This window comes from Schistosoma mansoni, chromosome 3, assembly GCF_000237925.1.
Source record: "Schistosoma mansoni strain Puerto Rico chromosome 3, complete genome".
Taxonomy (NCBI): Eukaryota; Metazoa; Platyhelminthes; class Trematoda; order Strigeidida; family Schistosomatidae; genus Schistosoma; species Schistosoma mansoni.
Genome location: NC_031497.1, coordinates 12,310,660 through 12,333,341, shown reverse-complemented (window position 1 = coordinate 12,333,341; position 22,682 = coordinate 12,310,660). Strand labels below are relative to the sequence as shown.

Genomic DNA, 22,682 nt, shown 5'->3' with positions numbered 1-22,682 from the left:
ATATTGTGTTAATATATTCTTATTACTCTACATAACTGATACCTACTGAGAGAGTCTTTGTCAGTCACAATTAACTTTGCAAGGAAGCGAAGTTTAGTATCATATGGACAGTGACACTGACTGATTAGGCACTGATCTGTAAACTAGTTTCAAGCCATCTAGTCCCAAATCCAGCCTTGTGATGTAGCCACTTACTTAAAGGAACCAGGAATGTAATCTACACAAATTATTGAAGAGGTCAGTCATATCTTGCGTAACTATGACTGATATGCTTTGGGGTGATGTAAATTTAAAATTTCTATCGGTTCTGGTAACTTTTGAATCTAAAACAGAGTAGAATGTGAACCTGAAATTTTTGAGGAAGAAGAGTTTAGTTCTTTTAGAATTGTTAGTGACTGGCTTCATGATACCAACATGATATTTTACAGTACAAACTAGCACCTTAACACACATTTTCGCACATAAGTCTGTAATGTAAGTTATATAACATGTATGTTCACTTTCAGTGGCCTTCCGACTAAATACCGATATTCACGCTTCCCGTACTCTATGCAAGCCTGGCTCGTCAGTGAGAAGACCCAGAATATTCATATAGCTCTATTGGCATTCCGAATCAAAATTTACAAAACTGATACGTACATACATGTACATACATCCCTTAAATATATGAACCAAATCTTGTGGAATGGTATAAATGACCTTGAATAATATCATATCTCCTTGGGCACTATAAGCTCTTGCAGTCGTCTAACCTATCAAAAACAGGCTCTTGTACTCGTCTTTGAGCCACATGGTTCGTGTGAGAACTAGAAATTCTACTTGTCTCTCATACCGAAATAGGCTTTCCAGAGGTTTAACCTACGACATACTGGTTGAAACCCATGTTCTTTAACCAACAGGTTAGCATCTAGCTGTGCATTACAAATTAATTGAATGCCATTTAATTTACAATGTGTTTTGATATTTTATTTTACAAAATTAAACAATACTTATTTGTCTGAGTTTTTTGTTCTCATTATTTTGCGTCAGGTCGTTGATGAATACCTTTCAGGACACTGGTTACCGGATAAACTCACCTATGATGCGAACGAATTATATGTAAGACTGATAAAATATGTAATAAATTTAAGATAACTTGATAATTTTGAATAAATTGAACATTGGGTAGATTGTTATAAATAAATGATATATTTGTAATATCCCAATGAGTAGACACTACAAATATAGCATTCATTTAAGATAACTTGTTTTAGTACTATAATATTTACAAGTAGTCTTTTTCTTATTGTAGAATAAATGCCTTCATCTCTCTTGTGTGTTACATAAAAGTCATGAATCGTCTGTTTCTATCAGCAGGTGAGTGAAGGCAAACAATTCCATCGATTTTTCTATTTATTAGCAATTAAATAATATTTTGATTCGTTTTTAAGGGTCCTCAATAAGCTAGATAGAACAAAATTATCAATCAGGTTCTAAAAAGCAATATTATATTCTTTAATGTGTATCTTTAATAAACATTTATAGTGGTGTTAAATAAAAAGCTCTACTAACATAAATGTATGTTTTAATATCGCTCCCGTTTTTCCCTGTGATTATAAGTGACAATCATCTTTGAAATTGTATTTTTACATGACTTCTATGGTGTGAAAAGATTTATAAGTTCGTATCTATAACAAAATAGTTTATGAAATGAATCTTAGTCTTTCTCTAACCCAAAGAAAAAACTCAATTTTCGTTAGATTTTACCATTAAGTCAGTGAATAAATTAATTCTAATCCGTCACATAACTAATAACATTCATATTATGGTATAAGCGTCAGTTTACTGTGAAGAACTAGTAGTATATGTAATAAATAGCATGCCCTTTTCTGAATACTCCACTGATGTAGTGGTCTCAACTCCTTTAAATTTCATAGATCAAGGATGAACTTGATTACAGAATTACTTTCTCGTTTCTAAAAAATAACCGGATGTTTAAGTGTTTTTCGCACAAATTTTACACAGGAAATTTCAAATTGGATTTAATACTATTTTGTTCCTAAAAAAACTATCTACTTTCAGTACAGCTGCTGCTTCACTTAAACCAAAGAATCTACATATTTCAATAGAAAAATGGACATCAGAACTAAATGGATTACTTAAGTCAACACAAACAAAAGATTCTGAAGATAGTCAGAAAATTTTTCTATGTAAGCAAGCCCTGTTTAATTTGAGTTTTTTTATCATAGTGCAAATTGTATTTAGATAGATTATCTCTATAGGAATTAATTTTTACCGTATGACTCCACAAATTATTCTCATACGATGAAATATTGTAATTTTATCAACGCACGGTTTATATCCGTTAGCAGACACCAAATAAACTTATATGAATAGTTGACTATTGGCTTAAATAATACAGTTTAAAACTGATATTTTGCACGATTGTTCTGTTTACAGATAATCCAAACCGTCATTTACGTTGAACACTACTTGCTCAACATCATAAATAGGATCTTATGTTTATTACTGACAAAGAATAATTTTAATCCATTCTTTTTACCTACTAATTAATTGTTTGTTTATTTTATGTATCATAATAGCTTCAATCAGAAATTGGCCTCTTTTTGGATCATCATGTTTTCTTGGTTTGATTGAAAACAGTTCTTCTGGAATCCCAGCTAGTTGTGAGATATTAGTTGCTCTATCTCATACAGGAATTCATATACTAGATTCCTCAACTCATCAGTGCTATTTGGTTTTTGCTTATGAAAATATTGCAAGTACAAGGGTAAAATATTTCAAATCTCTATTTATCATTTATTCGTGTTATTTTTTTCGTCATTTTGTGAAAAGTTTTCATAATATAATTGATTAGTTTCATCATAGCCATTGAAAACTAAGGAGCATTAGAGAGCTGCTAAGTCTCATTTCAAAATTTCTCTACAGTAAATCACACACATAAGAACGAACCCTATAGTAATGATAATAATAATAGCTTCATTTGAAACTATTAACTCCGTTACAATACATGATTCCCAGCACCCATTGTACGATGTTACAACAAATATATCATTCATCTAGGGTCGACAAACATGTTTTATTTTTCATACTTGTAATAATTAGTATCGGCCGAATTCATTCCCTAAAGTTTTCCACCAGTTCAGCTATCGGAAGTATTTCTCCATTTAATATATTTGTCTCTCGTTTCTTCAATTGATAGATAAAAACTAAAATATCCGAAAAACTACCGAGTTTCTGTTTATACTTTTCAGTATTTATAATTACTCAGTTCAAGCAAATCTAAAACAGGTATGTTAATTGCAATAGTTGTATAGTTAAAAAAAAAGTGACCCAAACATTTGAGGAGGTCACTGTGTTCTCAGATCCCTCAGTTAGTACCATGTAATTTGACCACTAACTTGCAATCCAATTGATCAAATTATAGACCTAGCCTCATCTAATGGCAACACTGAGTTGCTGCATTACTTCTGACTTGTTTGACTACTCAAGTCATAGTGTTTGATCGTAACTTCAAAAGACCTACCTCAAATCTATCCTTCCATTGAGTGTTAAATCACGACAGTACAAACGTAGAACTCTGGACTTGAATCTCCAGTGTATTAGTGTTTCAGAATTTTCTAAAATGTGTTGTTTTCTATTTTAAACCTTGGTAAAATCCATATTTCTGTTAACATATTAGTTTCCAGTGGTTTATGACCATTCCCGTCATTTATGTAAATTTTTAAATATTCTACATTACGATCTCTTTTAAAACGCTGTCACAGTCTATTTACATGTTTTAATTAAAGTCAAATAATTTTATTTTCTCGTTTTCAATCCTCAACTTTTGAATGTCACCTATAAATAAGAATAGATTCGAGGGAAAACGAAATTGTTTTCCTAATAAAATTCAGCTTATCTCACCGATCAAAATGAAAATTAGTTTAATTAGTTCCGAATATTTCTCATCAAAACTTTTTAATATGCTTTATGTGAATTAAGACGAAAGAACTATTATGAACAAACTAACTGCTTAACTATCATTTAATGACCTATTTACAGCCTAACTGAACCAATGTTAAACCAAAATTGAGCATTTTGCTATTGTGTGACCACTACACTTTGAAACAACATAAACACAGTGATAAATAAATAAAAGCCTTCTAATAATCAAATAAATTAGATGAGTATAAATGGATATCGAATCGGGAAATATGAAACAATCATGTTTACTTAATTCAAGGGGTGATAAAACTAGTTTCATCCCAGCAATCACATCTGATTTTCAGTCAGGAGGTTACGAAAACGAATCATCTTTCCAAAAGTAAAATATGATTTCGGTTATCATTAAAAAGTGTACGCAAAATGTAAGAAAAGCGAATTTCTCTTCTTCACTATGGCTTTTGTCATTTTTCTAACCTTTGGATTTACCCACTCATTCACCTGTGTAAGTCAGAATATGGTAATTCGCTCGTCAAACAGGCCTATGATGTCTTATGGATTTCAGTCAAAAATCTTACGAAACTCAAATGATTTATAAGTTCTGTCAGTTACCCCTTGAGTTTGTGCCGTCGCTTTATCTAATAATTGTAAGTGTTATGCCTGACCAACTGCTTTTGGAACTAATAGCTTATGCCACACTAGAAATTGTCTGATTATTTGTTAAGTAAGAACCATCCAAACTAGCTATTACATCTTTATGGCTGTATTATTATGTCCATCAATCTTTTTTAAATATGTTAATTTGATTTCGAAATTTACTACTCGTTTTACCCGAAGAATAAATGAATGGGAAATGCTGAAATTATTCATGGACTGTTATTACATATATTCTTAATGGATAATTAATAAGTATCTAGATCATGTATATTTATATTCCTTCTATCATAAGTTTTCATTTCACCCACTAACTACTGTTATACAGTTTACTGTTCTTGATTTATTCTCAGTCTGTTAGTTGCACTCTGCAATAATCACAGCTACTTTTGGCTTGATCTTGTGTAATTATTACTTTTCATTATTACTTTCCGTCTGGTCTTACTTTACCTAATTACTTACTTACCTCGCGTTTTTGTCTATCAAAGTTGTTTTCTACGGGATGGAGTTGCCGACCCCACGCCCAACCCTCTACCTTTACCCGGGCTCGGAACCGGCAGTAGCCCTAGAAGAACTACAGGCGGAGTTGCCATCTGGTTTGCTTGTACCTAAACCGCGTACGCCTGAAATATATTATTCATATAGCGGAGGCTGATATTCATGTTCTGGACTGAACGGGTTGGGCTAGATGAGGAGCTACTAAACTGAGGACAAATGCGGATTGAGAGTTGACTCAAAACTATTATTGCTTGCCGGATTGTCACTGGTTTAACACAGGGAAAAGGTCACAGAAGTGTATATTCTGATTAAGGACTTTTTCACGTGATATTTGACGCACCATAGGACATAACGCTACTCATTAATACCACTTATTTCATTTACGGAGTACAATCTTAAGCACTCAACATTGAACAACAATGTTTTTGATATGGCTAGCGACACCACGCAACTGCCGAGACCAAAGTGGGTACATTGGAGTTCAAATCTGTTACCTAGTTTTTGAAATCCAAATATTTCAATCACTAAGCCACCAGCCCACATTTCTTGCTTGCATTAAAACCTACGATAAAATACTTGTAGTCAAATCACTTTATCAACTTTAAACGACTGTATCTCGCAACAGTTCAGATCAAATTGCATATATTTGTTTTATGTGTCTATTAGATTTTTATTTTGTATGCCTGAACAAGGGTAGAGTACGTCACCTGTATTCATTTTTTTCCTAGGTTACATATAAAGATAATAATGACTACAACTGTATTGGTTCTGTGCGTCTTACAGCTAATAACGGTCAACAGTTGATCTTGTCTTTGATGCAAGTACGTAAAACTGGTTTATAGTCTATTTTTTGAACAAGTCTATATTTATTCTGCCAAATTTATCTTTCTCAATAATAGGTATTCCCCTACATAGGGCCCCAAAATGCCCTAGTACGGCCGAGGGTGGCAAAAGTCCACTATTTCTCTCAAAATGCTCTCATATAGCCACGCGTATACAGGCTGTCCTACTCACTGCCTTCTCGTGTCGGGGGTGTTGTTTACGAAATCGAGAGGACGAAAAGTGAATGTTCGGTGCTTTAACCGGGTTGGTAGACGCGGAGGGTTCACCTAGGGGAGTTGGAAAACCCTGATTCCAAACCAATGGCGCACATGGGCTCCATTATCCTGAGGGAACAAATCGCGTATGAATCAATCGTTGGTTACCGGCTATCGCGGGACTGCATCTCCTTTCGATGATCCACTGCCTTGTGGATCAGACTTTAAGGTCAAAGGCTCCGGTTGTGGTCCGCTAAGAAAACCACTTGCTTCGGTGTGGGCACCTGGACAGTATCACAGCCCTCACACAAACCTAATGTTAAAGTGTGGCACATATGTGTTCGGTGCCTCCTTGTACCAATATTCATGTGTTTAAACAAATAAATAGGCATTCCCATCACTTTTAATTTTTAACTTGATTTTACCATAAAAATGTGTTAGTTTAATCTCAATAGCTTATACCGAGTTACTTATCGTCCTTCGACTGTACTCTTTGTACATCCAACAACAAACTAATGACGTAGAGTGATCATGTTTGTTGATGCTCTTCAACATTTCGCAATCACATATTCGTCGAAATTCATTATCACTAAAATCAGCTCTTCAGTTCTCAGTATATTAATCAGATATTCAAGAACCAACTAAATCAAAGTCTTTTCCCTGTTATACAACATCTTGAGACTTTGATACGATCATATTTAGCTTGACGATATGAAGCTTATATATAATTCCAATAATCCGATTCAAATGCTCCTAAAAAGGTTTAACTACGATCTTCAGCAATATCATATTTTTTTCCTAAATTTTGATGAGTGTTGTTTTTCTGATCAACTGATTTCATTGTACCTGACTTCGTAAAAAATATCTCCCAATAGATAAATTCATATAAACGTTTCCATTCTTTTCTATTCCTGTATTCTTTATTTTAGGCTAGAATGTTCGTCTTCATTTTAAGTAGATACCAGTATATATTGTCAGCAAATCTGTTAGCTTCTGCTTGAATTATGTTAGAAGCTAGACATCTCATCAATATCATACAATTCTTAGATATAATTGTAAAGATATGAAGCAAAAATTCCTTCATATCCCAACAAAGACATTTATTTTGTATTTACTCTGAAGAGAAAGGAGAGAATCTGTGACATCTTTGATACAATTATCTTCATTGTGGGAAAATGTGTTCATTTATTGCATAGCTCAAACTTCATTTAATTTGTCAACAATCATATGTAACTCCAATTATTTTTAAAATGACAAACAAAAATAATTATAATCAACAACTAACTAATTCTTTCCTCGAAACTCTTTAGATTTAATTTTATCAGTCAAAACATTATATGAAGATTATAATAGTTTGATATTATTGATTATGTTTATAGTGAGTGGCGTTTTCGAATGATTTTTTTCTGCACAATAGGTCAACTTTTAACGAGTATTCGGGAATGCATGCCTATGAGGTGTGTAATTCTCAGTAATTGAAAGCGTCTGTTCTTCACTTCCTTAAATTTTGTCAGGCAATAAATTCAACAACTTTTTTGAATCATGAAGCAGTTGTTTAGTTGTTCCAGTTCGTTCCTAAACCTTTGGTCACCAGCATGTAGGCCTACGCTGTTGAATTCCAGAATATCAATAGTCATCTATCAGACAAGATGAATGCCACTCACTCTTCTAACTTCTATGATTTCATTGGTTATGTCATAAATATGAATATACTCAGTCAACATTCCAAACATACTTATTCGTTATCGGATGATCGGACAGTTTTCTGACTACTGTGTGAGACTAAACCAACTAAATGGCAATAAGGCCTTGATCGTTAATAGATTTTAACGAACAGAGATGAGTTGTAAGATATTAGACTGTCGTTTTAGGGAGCATTTTGACGATTTGTGAGGGGATTGTTACTAAAAGAGAAACAAAGCAAAGTAATCACAAATGTCTCGAAAATATTTTCCTTACACAGTGCTTTTCCACATTTCCAAGTGGAATGTTACCTAGAGAAGGGAAATGTTTATTAAAGATAGCAGTCTATATAATCTGAGAACTCACCAGTTGAGACCGACATAAAGCAACGAATTTCAGTTGGAAATGCTAATAGACGGAAATAAAGCAGTCGAAGGATTCTAAACATAATGGTTCGGTTCATATTCTCGCAAAAGTGGTCTGAAGAATAATCAATTTCTAGTAGCAGTTCTGGAATCCTTCAGAAACAAAAACCTCTGGTGCATTGTTCCTAATCCAGTTTCACGTATGACCTTCCCCATCTTCTGGTTAGTTGTTATTACTTACTTACTTACTTACTTACGCCTATTAACCCTCGTCGAGGAGCATAGGCCGCTCACCAGCATTCTCCATCCAACTCTGTCCTGAGCCTTCCTTTCCAGTTCTTTCCAGTTGCTATTCATCCTTTTCATATCGGCTTCTATTTCCCGGCGTAGTGTGTTCTTTGGCCTTCCTCTTTTCCGCTTCCCTTCCGGATTCCAAGTTAGGGATTGAGTCGTGATGCACATTGGTGATTTCCTTAATGTATGTCCGATCCACTTCCAACGTCTTTTCCTAATTTCCTCTCCAGCTGGAAGCTGGTTTGTCCTCTCCCATAAAACGCTGTTGCTGATAGTATCCGACCAATGGACGTTGAGTATTTTGCGTAGACAACTGTCTATAAGTACTTGTACCTTCCTGATGATGGCCGTAGTAGTTCTCCACGTTTCAGCTTCATACAGTAGGATTTTCTTGACGTTCGTATTAAAGATTCTGACCTTGAAATCGGTTGAGAGTTGTTTTGAGTTCCATATGTTCTTCATTTGTAGGAATGCTGCCCTTGCTTTGCCAATCCTCGACCTTACATCTGCATCCGATCCTCCTTGTTTATCACCTCTTCCAGAGTTTCGCCATCAAGTGTGATTGGGTTGGTGTTCTCCGTGTTGCATTTGAGAATCTTGCTTTTTCCTTTGTGAATGTGGAGGCCTATTGATGAGGAGGCTGCTGCTACATTTTCTGTCTTTATCTGCATTTGTTCGTGTGTATGAGATAGGAGGGCTAGGTCATCTGCGAAGTCCAAATCATCTAATTGATTCTGAGAAGTCCATTGTATTCCGTATTTCCCTTGAGATGTCGAATTCTTCATAATCCAGTCGATCACTAAAAGGAAGAGGAATGGGGAGAGTAGACAGCCTTGTCTGACTCCGGTCCTTACTGGAAATGCATCTGTCAGCTGTCCTCCATGCATGACTTTGCACTGTAGTCCATCGTATGAGTTTTGGATAATGTTGACAATCTTTTCAGGAACTCCATAGTGTCGAAGAAGTTTCCACAATGTTCTCCTGTCCACGCTGTCAAACGCCTTCTCATAGTCAATAAAGTTGACATATAGTGATGAGTTCCACTCGACTGATTGTTCAACGATGATCCGTAGTGTCGCAATTTGGAATCCAGTCTGTTGATCTCGAAGTTCGGCGTTTACTGCGTCTTTCGTCTGGTTCAGCAACACTCTGTTGAAAACTTTTCCTGGTACTGATAACAAACTGATGCCTCTGTAGTTCTCACATTTGCTCAGATCTCCTTTCTTTGGTATCTTGATGAGATATCCTTCTTTCCAGTCCATTGGCACTTGTTCCTCTTCCCAAATCTTCTTGAATAGAAGGTGAAGCATATTTGCAGTTGTTTCAATGTCTGACTTCAGTGCTTCTGCTGGTATATTATCAGGTCCTGCCGCCTTCCCACTTTTGATTTGTCTAATGGCCATCTTGACTTCTTCGATCGTTGGTGGAGTGACATCTATTGGAAGGTCAGTGTGGGCTGCTTCGATGTTCAGTGGATTCAATGGGGCTGGTCTATTCAGCAGTTCCTCGAAGTATTCTGCCCATCTTTTCCTCTGTTCTTGAATCTCAGTGATTGTCTTTCCTTCTTTGTCCTTGACTGGCCTCTCTTGTTTACTATATCTCCCTGCCAATTTCTTCGTTGTATCATATAGTTGTCTCATATTCCCTTCTCTTGCAGCTTTTTCCGCCGTCGTTGCTAGTTATCCTATGTATTTCTGCTTGTCGGCCTTAATGCTTTTCTTCACTTCCTTGTTTGCTTCTGCGTAGTCTGCTTGTGCTTTGACTTTCTCTGCTCGTGTTCGGCTGTTGTTAATTGCTAGTTTCTTGTTCTATCTTTCTTGAATTTGTCCAGGGTTCCCATAGAGATCCATTCCTTATGATGATGCTTCTTGCGACCCAGAACCTCCTGACACGTTGAAGTTAGTGCTTCTTTTATCCCTTCCCAGTTGTCCTCCAAAGTAGTTTCTTGTTCATTCAGTAGATCCTGTGAAGCCTGGAACCTGTTGTTGAGAGTTATCTTGAATTCATGGAGCTTGTCAATATCTCGAAGGAAGGCTGTGTTGAACGTTTGTAGTGCTGTTTGTCCAGTTTTCTAGTGTTTCTTAAGCTTCGGTCTCATCTTGGCCACAACCAGCTAGTGGTGATCTGAAGCTATGTCAGCTCCTCTCCGAATTCTCACATCTTCCATTGATCTTCGGAATATTTTGTTGATACAGATGTGATCTATCTGGTTCACTGTGGTGTGGTCCGCTGAGATCCATGTAGCTTTGTGTATGCGCTTGTGTGGAAATATTGTGCCGCCTATAACCAATTTGTTGAATTCACATAGGTTTGCAAGTCTCTCCCCATTTTCATTTCTCTCTCCTAATCCATGTCGTCCAATTACATCTTCATATCCTGTGTTGTCCACTCCAACTTTAGCATTTAGATCTCCCATTAGGATTGTGAGGTCCTTCCGTGAACACTTCTCTATAATTGATTGCAGCCTTTCATAGAACTGATCTTTATCATCGTCGTTGCTATCATTGGTGGGTGCATAACACTGGATAACGTTCATTGTGATCCCTTGCTTCTTTGTTCTGAATGATGCTTTGATTATCCTGGGTCCATGAGATTCCCATCCCACAAGTGCATTTCGTGCTTCTTTGGACAGCATTAGAGCAACTCCCTGAGTGTGTGGAACATTTTCCCCTTCGTGACCGGAGTACAGCAGCATCTCTCCTGTACCTAGCCTTTGTTGTCCAGTTTGTGTCCAATGGGTTTCGCTGATTCCGAGTACTGCCAAGTTGTATCTCCTCATTTCCACTGCTATTTGGCTGGTCTTCTCTGTCTCCCACATTGTCCGGACGTTCCATGTACCTATAAAGAGTGTTGCTCTGGTTGTTAGAAGGTGCATCGGTCTCGTGACTTCTGAAAAATTTCGGCTTTCATCATGAGGCGTCATAATTATTCCTTCAACTCCCAGGGCAGAGTTTAAATGGTTTGAATTATTTTTTTTGGTTAGCGTTTTTTTAGCGAGTCAGCTTTTCTACGGGATGGGGTCGCTAACCCCATGCCCAACCCTCCTCCTTTTTGTGGGCTTGGGACCGGCAGTAGCTCTAGAAGAGCTACAGGCGGAGTTAGTTGTTATTGCTTCTCGCTAAATTCCTGTATGCTTGAGGATTATATTTTGTCAATATAGATACATAGTTGCACCAATTCATTCTGAACTGTTTATCCTACGTTCAGTGTCTAGTTCCATACATTTCGTCCTCTACCTGTGTTAGTCGTCTGTTGTTGATATGCTGTGCAAATCGCCGTTGTCGATTTTGAGAACTGAATAAATATAAATAGTTCAGTCGTTTGTACCTCTATCTGCAAGTACTGTAGGCCCGTATTAACCAAATAGTAACCAAATACTTGACACTTGAAACTTTGTTACTAAATGACTGATATAATATAAACTCCGCAGTCGCCCACCGTCAGCGCTTCATTGTCTATCCACACACTTCACTAATCGGCCTGCTTGCCCAAACTTGTGGTGAGATATAGTTATGAAAGTTTTATTTTCTGAACATCAAATTGAAAGAACGATCAGAACACTGAACTCAGGTATTTTTAGTATAGGTATAAAGGCTTGATTTGATGACGATGAACCAGTAAATAAAGTATGTTGGTTAGTAGATGAAGTACATACAGGATGTTATCAAGGTGAAATGGGTCTGAATAATGGAGGTTAGGCTGATATTGAAAGGTGGGAGTTCGTTCTCTAAAACCCACAGTCTAACAAAAGAACATGGAGTATTTAGAAACGCTAATAACTTGATCAGTCTTACTACCAATCATTTTATCTTGATTATTCAATTTTCCAGCAAATATGTACACTTTAACCATAGAAGAGCCTGAAATGACATTTAGTTAACTATCTTAGTGTATGTAAGAAGTGGCAAGCATAGAAGAGCAACCTAAGTACCATTGAATAATATCTAAATGGGGTTAGTGCATCTAAGAGCTGAGTGCACTTATAATACAATCCATCTGACATGCGTATTTCTAAGAACAGGTTATTCTCTGTGAGTACATATGTTCAGACTATAGATACTTCATTATAAAGGGAATACATATATACATAAAGTAAGAGTCATAGCATAGAAAAAGTTGGTCAATGTAGTAGCTTGAATTACGTAGGGAGATCGGACCTAAGCCTTGTTTCCCAAATGGTCTAAATTCCAAAGGTATAGCATCTGAAGAGATAGTTTGTAGATGACGTGTAGTCTCGATTGACTATGATCACCACTAGAATAAGATTACACGCCAGAAAACGACTTGATTCATTCGATAGGTCAAAAACCAGAAGGCTGTAATTGGTTCAGATAAAGTATATTTATTGGCGATCTCGTGGTATCGAAACAATACCGAGATGTGCCAAAGAGTACAGGCAAAACGGCAGAGAGTAAGAAAGTTCAAACGAACAAAATGGCCAACGGAACGAAAAATGATTTTGATACATTAAAACAAAACGAGTACAGTAAAACAATCACTGGTACAACTGGTTATAATAATATTTGTTTCCATTATACCAATCGCGTTCTCGTCGAGAAAAGCAGGTCACTACTACTTAATGATAGGATAAATTCTCATCATTTAACTGGCAAAATACCGTTGTATCCATTCTACCTTTCGTATATCAGATAGTAATGTATTAGAAAATATTGAGTATCATTGAATGAACTATCTTATTCATATTTTTTAAATAACGATTAGAGATTTATGTTGAATAAAGGTACAGAGGATGAAATCCAGCAGTTGGCACATTTAACATTTTGTAGTGAGGATATGTCCATAGAGTCTAAATTGTGAGAGTAATTCGCTCCCATTTACTGGTTTTGAGAATGAATTTCCATTGAATATGGATCTCCTTTTATTAGATAAGTCTCAGATACAATGTCGCCTGCATTTCTCCGTATTAAATTCAAAACTTCTATTTTTAGACTTATTATCTACTTTATTCAGTTCATGTTGGATTGTTTGTGTTATACTTTTCACGTCACCAACATCGAATTTGAGAGATGACTCCCAAGTTATTTGAGTATATGTTTCGGTTCGTCATCATGAGAATGTTGGGATTTCGTGTTGCTGCTGGCTGTAAATGCCAGCTTGTCACTAGAGATTGATACTCGGAGGCCGAAATCCCTGAGTATTTTTTCAAAGGACAGATCTGGCAAAGAGAGCTCGTCGATAGCTAAAACCAGTGACTGAGCATTCCAATATAATTTTTGCAGTAGTTGGGCCCACTGTCTATGTGACGATGTAGTTCTCTCGTAATGCGGAAAAAATAAAATTTTGAACTAAGGGAAGAAGAACGCAAAAACTCATCAAAGACGACCTTGTCAATCTTTGTCACTGTACCGAATTCATCTAACACAAGTACAACCAAATAAGAGACCACGGGAGCCCAGTTTGCACATACTTCAGTCACTGTTGACAGTAAGGAGCAATAAGTAGATAAAAAGAAATAAAATAACAGTAACACGACTCTTGAAACGCTAAACGTCACAGGCAAAGACCCCTTGAACTTGTTCGACGTCCCAGTGTCGGAGGGTGACATACTAGAAAGTTGGGTAGCACTTTGTGGTGAACAATGAAAAAAGCGCTGCACAATGCTAGGGATGGGTTGCACTTTAGCATAACTGTAACTCTTGTGTATGGGCGAAAATGTAACGGAGGGCTAATCACCTCCTTTGTGGGTAAATATGGATTCAGTAGGCGTTACATCAGAAGTTTTATTGACGTTTCAGAGACCATCGACTAAATGGTCCTCCCAAATCCATGTTGAGTCATCACAAATTCTGCATAAACATCACCAACAAACACTCATAAACCAAACAGCGCAATTGTTCACAGAGTGCCTGAATTGGTGGGTGGTGGTCGTGATTCAGCTTACCGATACTAAATGCAACAATTGTGTTGGCTATCACGTTCCCTAAGACTTCGAAAATCAATGACAAATAGCTTGTGCTACAGTCCGTATTCGTCACATCTTATGAATACTAAAAATTTTCATCTCATTTGTGTAAAATTCAGCGACAATTAGGACCTAAGTGAAGCACTTTTAACCTCAAAAAATGAACTCAACAGTAACATATAATAATGAGAGTGTAGATCATCAACGGTGATGATCTACGTCGAATGATTGGAGGCCTACTCGAGTTAGACGGCAACGGCTAACGTCGAAGTCACACCTCGCTGTCAGCATCTAACGTGGATTACCCCTTCGACGTACCAAAGTAGTATGGCTTCTTTGAAGACTGTACAACATGAAGGGCGTGATTACGTGAATATATTAGTGAGAATGAGTATAGAGATGTTAGTGAGACCACCACCACATGGGCCAGTCAATGTCGTATGATTAACTGATGCACATCTGTTGTCCTTAACTTTAACAAGGATCGGTGATCTATTTGACATTCAGTGACCAAACTGCCGGATGATTCAGCTAGGGCTCACGGGCGTTTTACTGCCTCTACAAGAGGACCAACTACTGGTCTTCCCTCAACGTTTCAATTTTCTATGGTGTATATATGAATCAATGATTTCTTTGTATTGATGACAGTCTTGATTTTGAATTTCAAATACAGCACATTCGTTCGTGTTCATCTGACAATTCTTGATTAAATTGTGTTGTTTCTGGGATTACTAGTTCATACTACGATTCAAATACCCTTAAACATCACATTTTCTGTTGATTATTTTTACGTTGTAACCAGTCAACCTACCGCCTGGTGGTGTGATAGCCGCTGGTATTAAGATACTATACTACATAAAGTTAAACGCACTCATTGATATTGCAACCCCAAAAATAACTACTGTGGCGGACCAAAAAGTATATTAACCCAAAAATAGAAATAAGGTTATTACGTCCAAAAGTTAATGTAATAATAAACAACTTATAAGTTATTAACACAAATAAAAGTTATAGGATGTTAATTAAATCAGCTGGCTGGTGTGTTCTGTAGAGTTTGGTACCAGAATCCACAATTATAGATAAATAATCCCAATGAGGTTGATATGGTTAACCGTAGAATACAACGGGAATGTTACGACAGTCTATAAATATAGATGGTAGTTGACTATTAGTTCGATTATCATATACACAAGCATGATAGAACGAGATGCGTATGTATAAGAGTGTATTTATTTATGAACAGTCGTGCTATGTGGGATCCAAAGACGAAAGTTAGTGTTCAAGGTCATACACTTTAACAACTAGTACAATCATTTAGTGATAAATGTATAGATTGTAAAACTAAACAAAATAAATGCAAAATATATCAAAAACTATTTACAAAATGGGTTTATTATGCCTATCTACACACTACCACTGACTGGAAATAATGCAGTCGATTGGCTAGAGTAACCTCTGGTTTGACATGATAAAATACCTAAAATCTTGCTGAAACGACAAGCGAGCGCAAAAACATGAATCGGTGTATACAAGCTCGTCACAAACATATTGGATTTTGTTTGTACCTCTCATGTTACTAGGACGAATCAACTTGCAGACGTGTTAAACTTGTGAAATGAAGGACACCGATCAGCAACGTTTGCCACCTTTGCTTATTCAGTCATCGAGAATTATTGGTACCACTCATGTATTTATTAACTAGTTTTTAGGTTGGTTATTGTCGCGTAAAATAATACAGACGGACTATCCGAAGAAACTGAAGGAGATTGACTGCAAAGTCAACGATTGCGTTAATAAGTACCCTGAAGTTGAGGTTCCGATTTTTGAAAGCCCATGTAAGACCGCATATCCATGTTCTTTTAAATTGTCTTAGCATTGTTCTTAGGATGCCGTGGATTTTTAGAAGAACTAGTCAAGACAGACAACAAAACTGACTTCTTCGGACGTTCTAGTCCGTTAGTTCGCGTATGCTCTATTTCTTTGAATTATTAGATACAGGCATGGACTGAAATTCTCAGTTCATTTCAGAAAAACAACTTATACTTGGGTAGGCCCATTTCACATTGTGATTTCTTCAGCCGAAGTAGGAGATTCGATCAACGAGTTAGCAGCTGTACAGGTCCCTAGGTGTAAAATGTTCATTTCAGACAGACAAAAAAATTTATTGGTACCTGCAAGATGTAATTTATTATCTTTGAGGACTTACGCCAAAGGTTAAAAGAACAAAGTTTAAATCTCATCAGGAAAGAAGAGCTATTGGAGAAAGTTTATAAAGAATTCCACGTTGATGTATGTCTGAATATATGTCAATCTTGAATAATGTCTGTATAGGTCAAGGAAGAAAATGTAAGGTTGCGTCTTCTGGAGGAGGCTGAGAAAGTCCCTATGTTTTTGACAGAATTTGTGCACTCTCTCACTTACCTCAAAACCGCTCTTCAGTTGTACATTGACTTCAAAAACTTTGTCCTGGGAGGGTAAGTATTATATTCTCTCGTCCACTTTCTTGCTATTCTAGACATCATTGCATTGCTTAGTTTTAACGAAAATAAATGTACAGTACTTTTTATTTTCCAGAATTATATGTTGATCATTTTTCTTAGAGCGCCCCGTCAGCTGTTTGACTAAGCAGCTACTTTGGTTGAGTTGCTTTTATAGCCACATATGTGATAGAATTATAAACATATACTTTGTTATATCGTTTTATCAGAGCAGCTGTCAGTTTTTAAGAAGGATTACGGACATCGATGTGCCTGAATATGTAAGAATATAAATGAATTTCAATCTAACAACTATCAACTGAGAACCAGTTGAATAATCTAGCGCCCCGTGTAAAAGTATATTGGTTTGAGTTCCCACATTTTGCTCCTAAAGAGAAGAGAATTCCTTAAATACTAGATGTGGTCAGTAATTTCTGATTGAAATCTGTAATATTTTCCGAATAGTAATCGTCATATCAAACTTCAGTGAGCTCTGGTATCAGTTCTTCATTCGGGTTTCCATTAGGTAATTAAGTAAGTTTTAGCTGTAAATCACTTGCAATCTTCTCTGAAGTACCTTTTTCAAAATTTTCACTATCTTGCCTTCAACAACGCTTGCTGTTGTAAACGCCAGTTGCTCTTCACTCACTGCTTGACTTCATCAGTTTTTCTATTCGTCTCTCACCACTATCCAATTTATTTTCGTGCTCTCTTTTTTCATATAGTTGATTAAAATTGATACTTTATGTGTTTTTCAACTGAGAAAGTTTCTTCCTAGCTGCCAACATAGATGTTATTTTAGCAGGATTTTACGAGAATGCGAAACACCGTTATTACTGTGTCAAACCAGTGTATTATATTAGAGCATATACCACAGCTGCTTGAGGTAATTTCTCTTTCATCCGTAGAGTTAGTACTGGAAATTGACCACGCCATATCATATGACAACAAAACGAAATGAAGTACGTTCCTTATAGGCCAATTTCCTCCAAAATATTATTGTTGTTGTTGCAAAGTGAAAGGGTCATTTTAGGTTTTGTTATTAAGTTTAAGCTCATTTTGGAATGTGACATTAACCTAATCACTCACTGTGCAGACAGTTCTTTTTTATTTCAACGCTCTTCGTTTAGGTTAACTGCCATAGTAAGCTTCTGAGGAATAATTCCATAGTAATGCTTTATTTGGTAAACACACTTACTACAGTATAACGTTAATTTATAAACACACTTAACTCTTAGTACTAATCAGTGTTCAGTATAAACACGAAATGTATGGTCATTGTCTCTCCAGTTGTACTGCAGGATTATACTCGAGAAACTTTATAAAGCGTTTATTACTAAAGCAAACAAATGGTCATTCTTCATACATCTCAGGAACATGGGTAGACAATGCACCGTAGAATCTGATGTAGTGATATTCAGTGAACATCCCCTCGCTTCATAAACAACTGGGACAAAAGTCAACAATAAAAAACCAAGTAGTAAAATAACATTAATACTTTTTAACGAAAATGTAAGGTAAGATATCCGGTTGTCTGTATAAACATAAGCTATCATTACTAACTATGAGTAGGATTATGGTAATAAAACTTTATTCAGTCTAACTAAAAGTAGCAGATAATTGCACTAAATTTATATCTTCACTGTGTTTCTCGATCATTTATTTACGTATGCTCATTTAACCAAATATTTCTTTTAAAATTTGACTGTATTTAAATATATAGCATTTCACATAGTGTAATAAATTATGATGAAACGTTTTTTGTATAGTTTTCAGGATGAATATCACGGACCTGAAAAGTTTTATGATTGCTGTCCAACCCTTAAACTACTAATCGACTCAGGCCATGTTATGGTGTTTACATGGAAAAATGGATGCGAGCCTGAGCACATTGAAGGAAGTGATGATTTCGTTCCTTTTCTTTTGCAGCAGGAAAAAATGAAAGTTAACCAGTTATCAATGGAAATGGATCAAAATAGATTTATAGATTCAAATGTTCCTCCTGAACCAAACGAGGTTAGTTCATTCCTCAGAGTTATTTGACAAGAATTTCCCAAATCTCCAAGCCTATCACAGGGCAATCAACCATATTCATTTTTGAGAATTCCCTTTCTATAGTCAACCTGTTTCAATGGGGTGCTCAAAATTATGGAAACCTGTTAGACTTTTCACGATATCTCGAAGAAAGTTATATATTTGAAATAATCGCTTCATAATATTTTTGTTCTGAATACATAGACGATACTAAATATTAAAGTCATATTTGAAAAACCCCTGAGAATTGAAACTAAATAACTATGGTGTTTCGCTTAGTATTCCGACTCCCCCTTAACCAGTTCACTTGATAACCTTAATCTCTGATTTCGCTTAGTGAGTGGACTTGAACCAGTTGAAGTGCATCTGCTCACACTTCTCAGTCCAGAAATAAGTGATTTCATGGACTGAAGTTACATCCTGTTTTTGGTGCTCCTAGCTTTCTCCAAAATCACTGCTACTCCACCTAACATTACACATCTTAGTAGGCGATGGTCAGGCCTATGCTTCAACCACCTCAATCTATGAAAGTTCACAGCGTCGTCAGTCGATTCACCACATCTAGCTAATACATTGCACCTAACCTGAAAATTACTCACTCAGCTGTCCCACGATACACAAGTGTCTCAAGAACATTTGTGATCAAAATCTGCAGTATACCCTGATCTACTTTTGTGTACCATGTTTCACAACTTAAGAGTAATAAAAATAGGACGGATGAGCAGTTTACTTTCACTTTAGTATATAGATCAACATCCTGCCTACACCAGAAAATGCCCAAATTATCAAAATTCAAGCGGACTTTCTGAATTCACTCGTCAGTGATCAACTCATCAGGGCTAATGAGACTATTAAGATAAATAGATACATTGACGGAAATTGTCCAGACGAATTGAGGTGCGTCATTTTTATAGTCGGGCTTCTCTCATTGCTTCCATTCGCTATGATATAGTAACGTCTCTGTAAATGTCATCCATCTGTGAAAGACACCATTGGCTTCACAGCAGTTGAGTGCATGAATTGGCGAAAACGAGATATCCGTCTATCAATTAAGGGACGAGTATACTGCGCAGCAGTTCGTTCTGTTCTACTTTACGGTTACGAAACGTGGCCATTAATAGTAGAAGATACTCGTAAGTTACTAGTATTTGACCACATATTTCTTAGAAATATTGCTCGCATCTGCTAGGATCACCGGTTAAGTAATAGTGAGGTTAGACACAGGGTTTTAGGGAATGATGGTAAATCAGTTGATGAGGTTACGTATGCCTAAACACCAATTACCAAGACGCTCTATGCTGACTAATGTAGGGGATGGTTGGAAGAGAGTTAGGGGCGGCCAAACCAAAACATGGAATCAGTGCTTGAAGTCACTAACTTCTAGTCTGAGCCATGTTGTCAGATGCAGACTACTTGATTGGGGTCCGCGTGACTATCGTAACCAATGGTTGGAGACTCTATGTGACATGGCTCAGAATCGATCACAATGGCGTAGGTGTATACACTCTTTATCTTCCCTTAAACCGTGAGATTAAAATTGCTTCATAACGTTCTTCCTTCCTATACTATATCCTTATATACAACCTATCTTTTATATACTACCACCACTAAATTAACTACTATGAATTCAGTGTTCACCTTGTTATGCTAACGAGGTATGGCAACTTGGACCGATGCATATATGTGCCTGGTCCTACGTTGTAGCTGACTGACTGAGTGCATGAATCCGACCTTGGAGCTTAGATTTCATGATTTTGATCATATCGTTTACCTGTTTGACCACCCTGGTTTATTATGACCTAAAGGACCAAATGTTCCATTTAGCATAGCTCAATTACGTATCCGCAATGAACAAGTCCAACCACCGTACTGAGGCAGGAACTCAACAGTTGAGCATAATCATCCACTGCAAAGTTTATTCACCAAATATCTGAGATAACGAGTCAACCATTTGGAAATAAATGTCTCCGACAAACAAATATTCATTGCGTTTCGCTATAGAAATATGTAATATATACAGTCTTAAAAGACATTACACATGGTTCTGAAGAAAATACGCCTCGCAAACTTGAATTTAAAGGAATATTCCTTCTTATATGAAATATCCTGGTAATAACTACTCGTACCCACTTGTACGACTGAGAGACACGAATAAATAAACCCGTATAGATGTACTGAGTTTTATATAAAAAAAAGTACACAGTTGGGGGGTCAATTTACTTAAGAACAGTTGATGAACAAATATTCTCCGTAGCTTATCAGTTAACCAGTAACTGTAAGTCTTAACTGTTCATTCTAACTTGTTATATCCTAACAGTCACTCTCAGTTATCCAATACTAAACACAGTGAATCACTGGGCCCAATAAAATTAATATGCATTGATTCATGTGTAGCAGTACAAATGATCACAAGTACATGATTTTTGTGATTATAACATGTTAACATGTGGAAATTTTATTTTTGTTATTTAGAACTATTTCACATCAAATTTCGATGGTTGATTTTTTTCTGTCTTTAATTTGATTGCTTAGAATTGCTTACTATGAGCTTCTTATGCTTTATCTAACTTCTAAGCTTATTCTTCTATGCCTCCATAAAGATCATTTTGAGTTATCACCGAATCAGATAATATTGTTTTGTAATGGTAGTAATAATATTGAGACTAGCTTCATGGCCTTTGTAGAATTTCTTTTCCTCAATGTGTTATCTGTAAATAACTACGTATTTTGTACTTGATGTAGATTTTGTGGGATGAAAACGAAGTAGGGGCAATAGATTTTGGTCCTTTTGATGTAGAATCTGTGGAAAACATTGAAATTGAAAGGGAAAACATAGTATCAACCTCTTCATCCGGAATGCCAGATAATCCAAGCGTTGATGCTGCCAGTCAGTCTAATGTTACATTGTCAATAGACGAAAGAAAACCGATAGTTGCTTCTGGTGCATCTGCTCGTTATCTTTTAGACTCTGCTGATGGACGTCAAGCTCTTTTAAATGATCTACTTGAATTGAATGCGTTTCTTCAACGTTTTCAGGAGGATTTATTCGAACGATTAGATAATGAAAGTGAAAATCAGCTCAGCAGAACTGGACGTAATGTGTTCAAATCTTCCGGTGGTGTTCGTTGTGATACTATTCAGAATATGATCATACAGGTTGAAAAATGTTTTATTAATAAATTAAATGCTCGTTATCAAAATACTATTATATGTACATAATATCTATAGTTTCCTATACACGTTTTTGTAACTTGTATTATGTTCCTCATGCTTCTTCAAAGATGATATCACTTCATTTTGCAGTATAAAATAAATCCGTCTGAAACGTTACATTTATATATAAAACTAGTCTGTTGTTTATTTGTGGTATCATTATCTAAGAAGCGAATGAAATATGCAACTATCTTATTAATTTTAAGAAATAAGTATCAAATATAATTATTCAGGTCAGCACTCCTTAATAGTTTGCTTATTTGACTGAGACATGAGTCTGAGCACCAGTAATAAAACTTCAACGCAGTAGATCAATATGTACGTAATCTTATCCGGAAAGCAAAGCCTATTTAGGATTGTTACTGAATCCAAACTAATGTCCAAATGTTTGAATATTACGCTACTATTACTTAATGCATTGCATTAGTTTTTTTAACATTCCTCTTGTTTTTATCTTCTTCGGATCAGTTTATACTTGCTATTTCTATCCCTTTTTTACTGTGTGATGTCGAAAAAATCAACTCACTTTTCCTGAACTTCCAACGGATAGTCCTTACTATTTCGCGAAGCAGTGGTTAGT

At 36.1% G+C, this 22,682-nt stretch overlaps 1 protein-coding gene across 1 annotated transcript in view; it reads left to right on the top strand.

Moving 5' to 3' along the window:
• Nucleotides 1–22,682, top strand: part of Smp_127510 (putative myosin XV) — a gene marked incomplete at both ends in the record, with an annotated part of 195,567 nt that overhangs the window by 85,848 nt on the left and 87,037 nt on the right. The window contains 5 exons of the mRNA XM_018799252.1: nucleotides 1,030–1,098; nucleotides 1,292–1,356; nucleotides 2,005–2,189; nucleotides 2,583–2,770; nucleotides 5,805–5,897. Coding sequence (XP_018651060.1) covers nucleotides 1,030–1,098; nucleotides 1,292–1,356; nucleotides 2,005–2,189; nucleotides 2,583–2,770; nucleotides 5,805–5,897 — 600 coding nt within the window. The remainder of the gene's footprint in view (nucleotides 1–1,029; nucleotides 1,099–1,291; nucleotides 1,357–2,004; nucleotides 2,190–2,582; nucleotides 2,771–5,804; nucleotides 5,898–22,682) is intronic.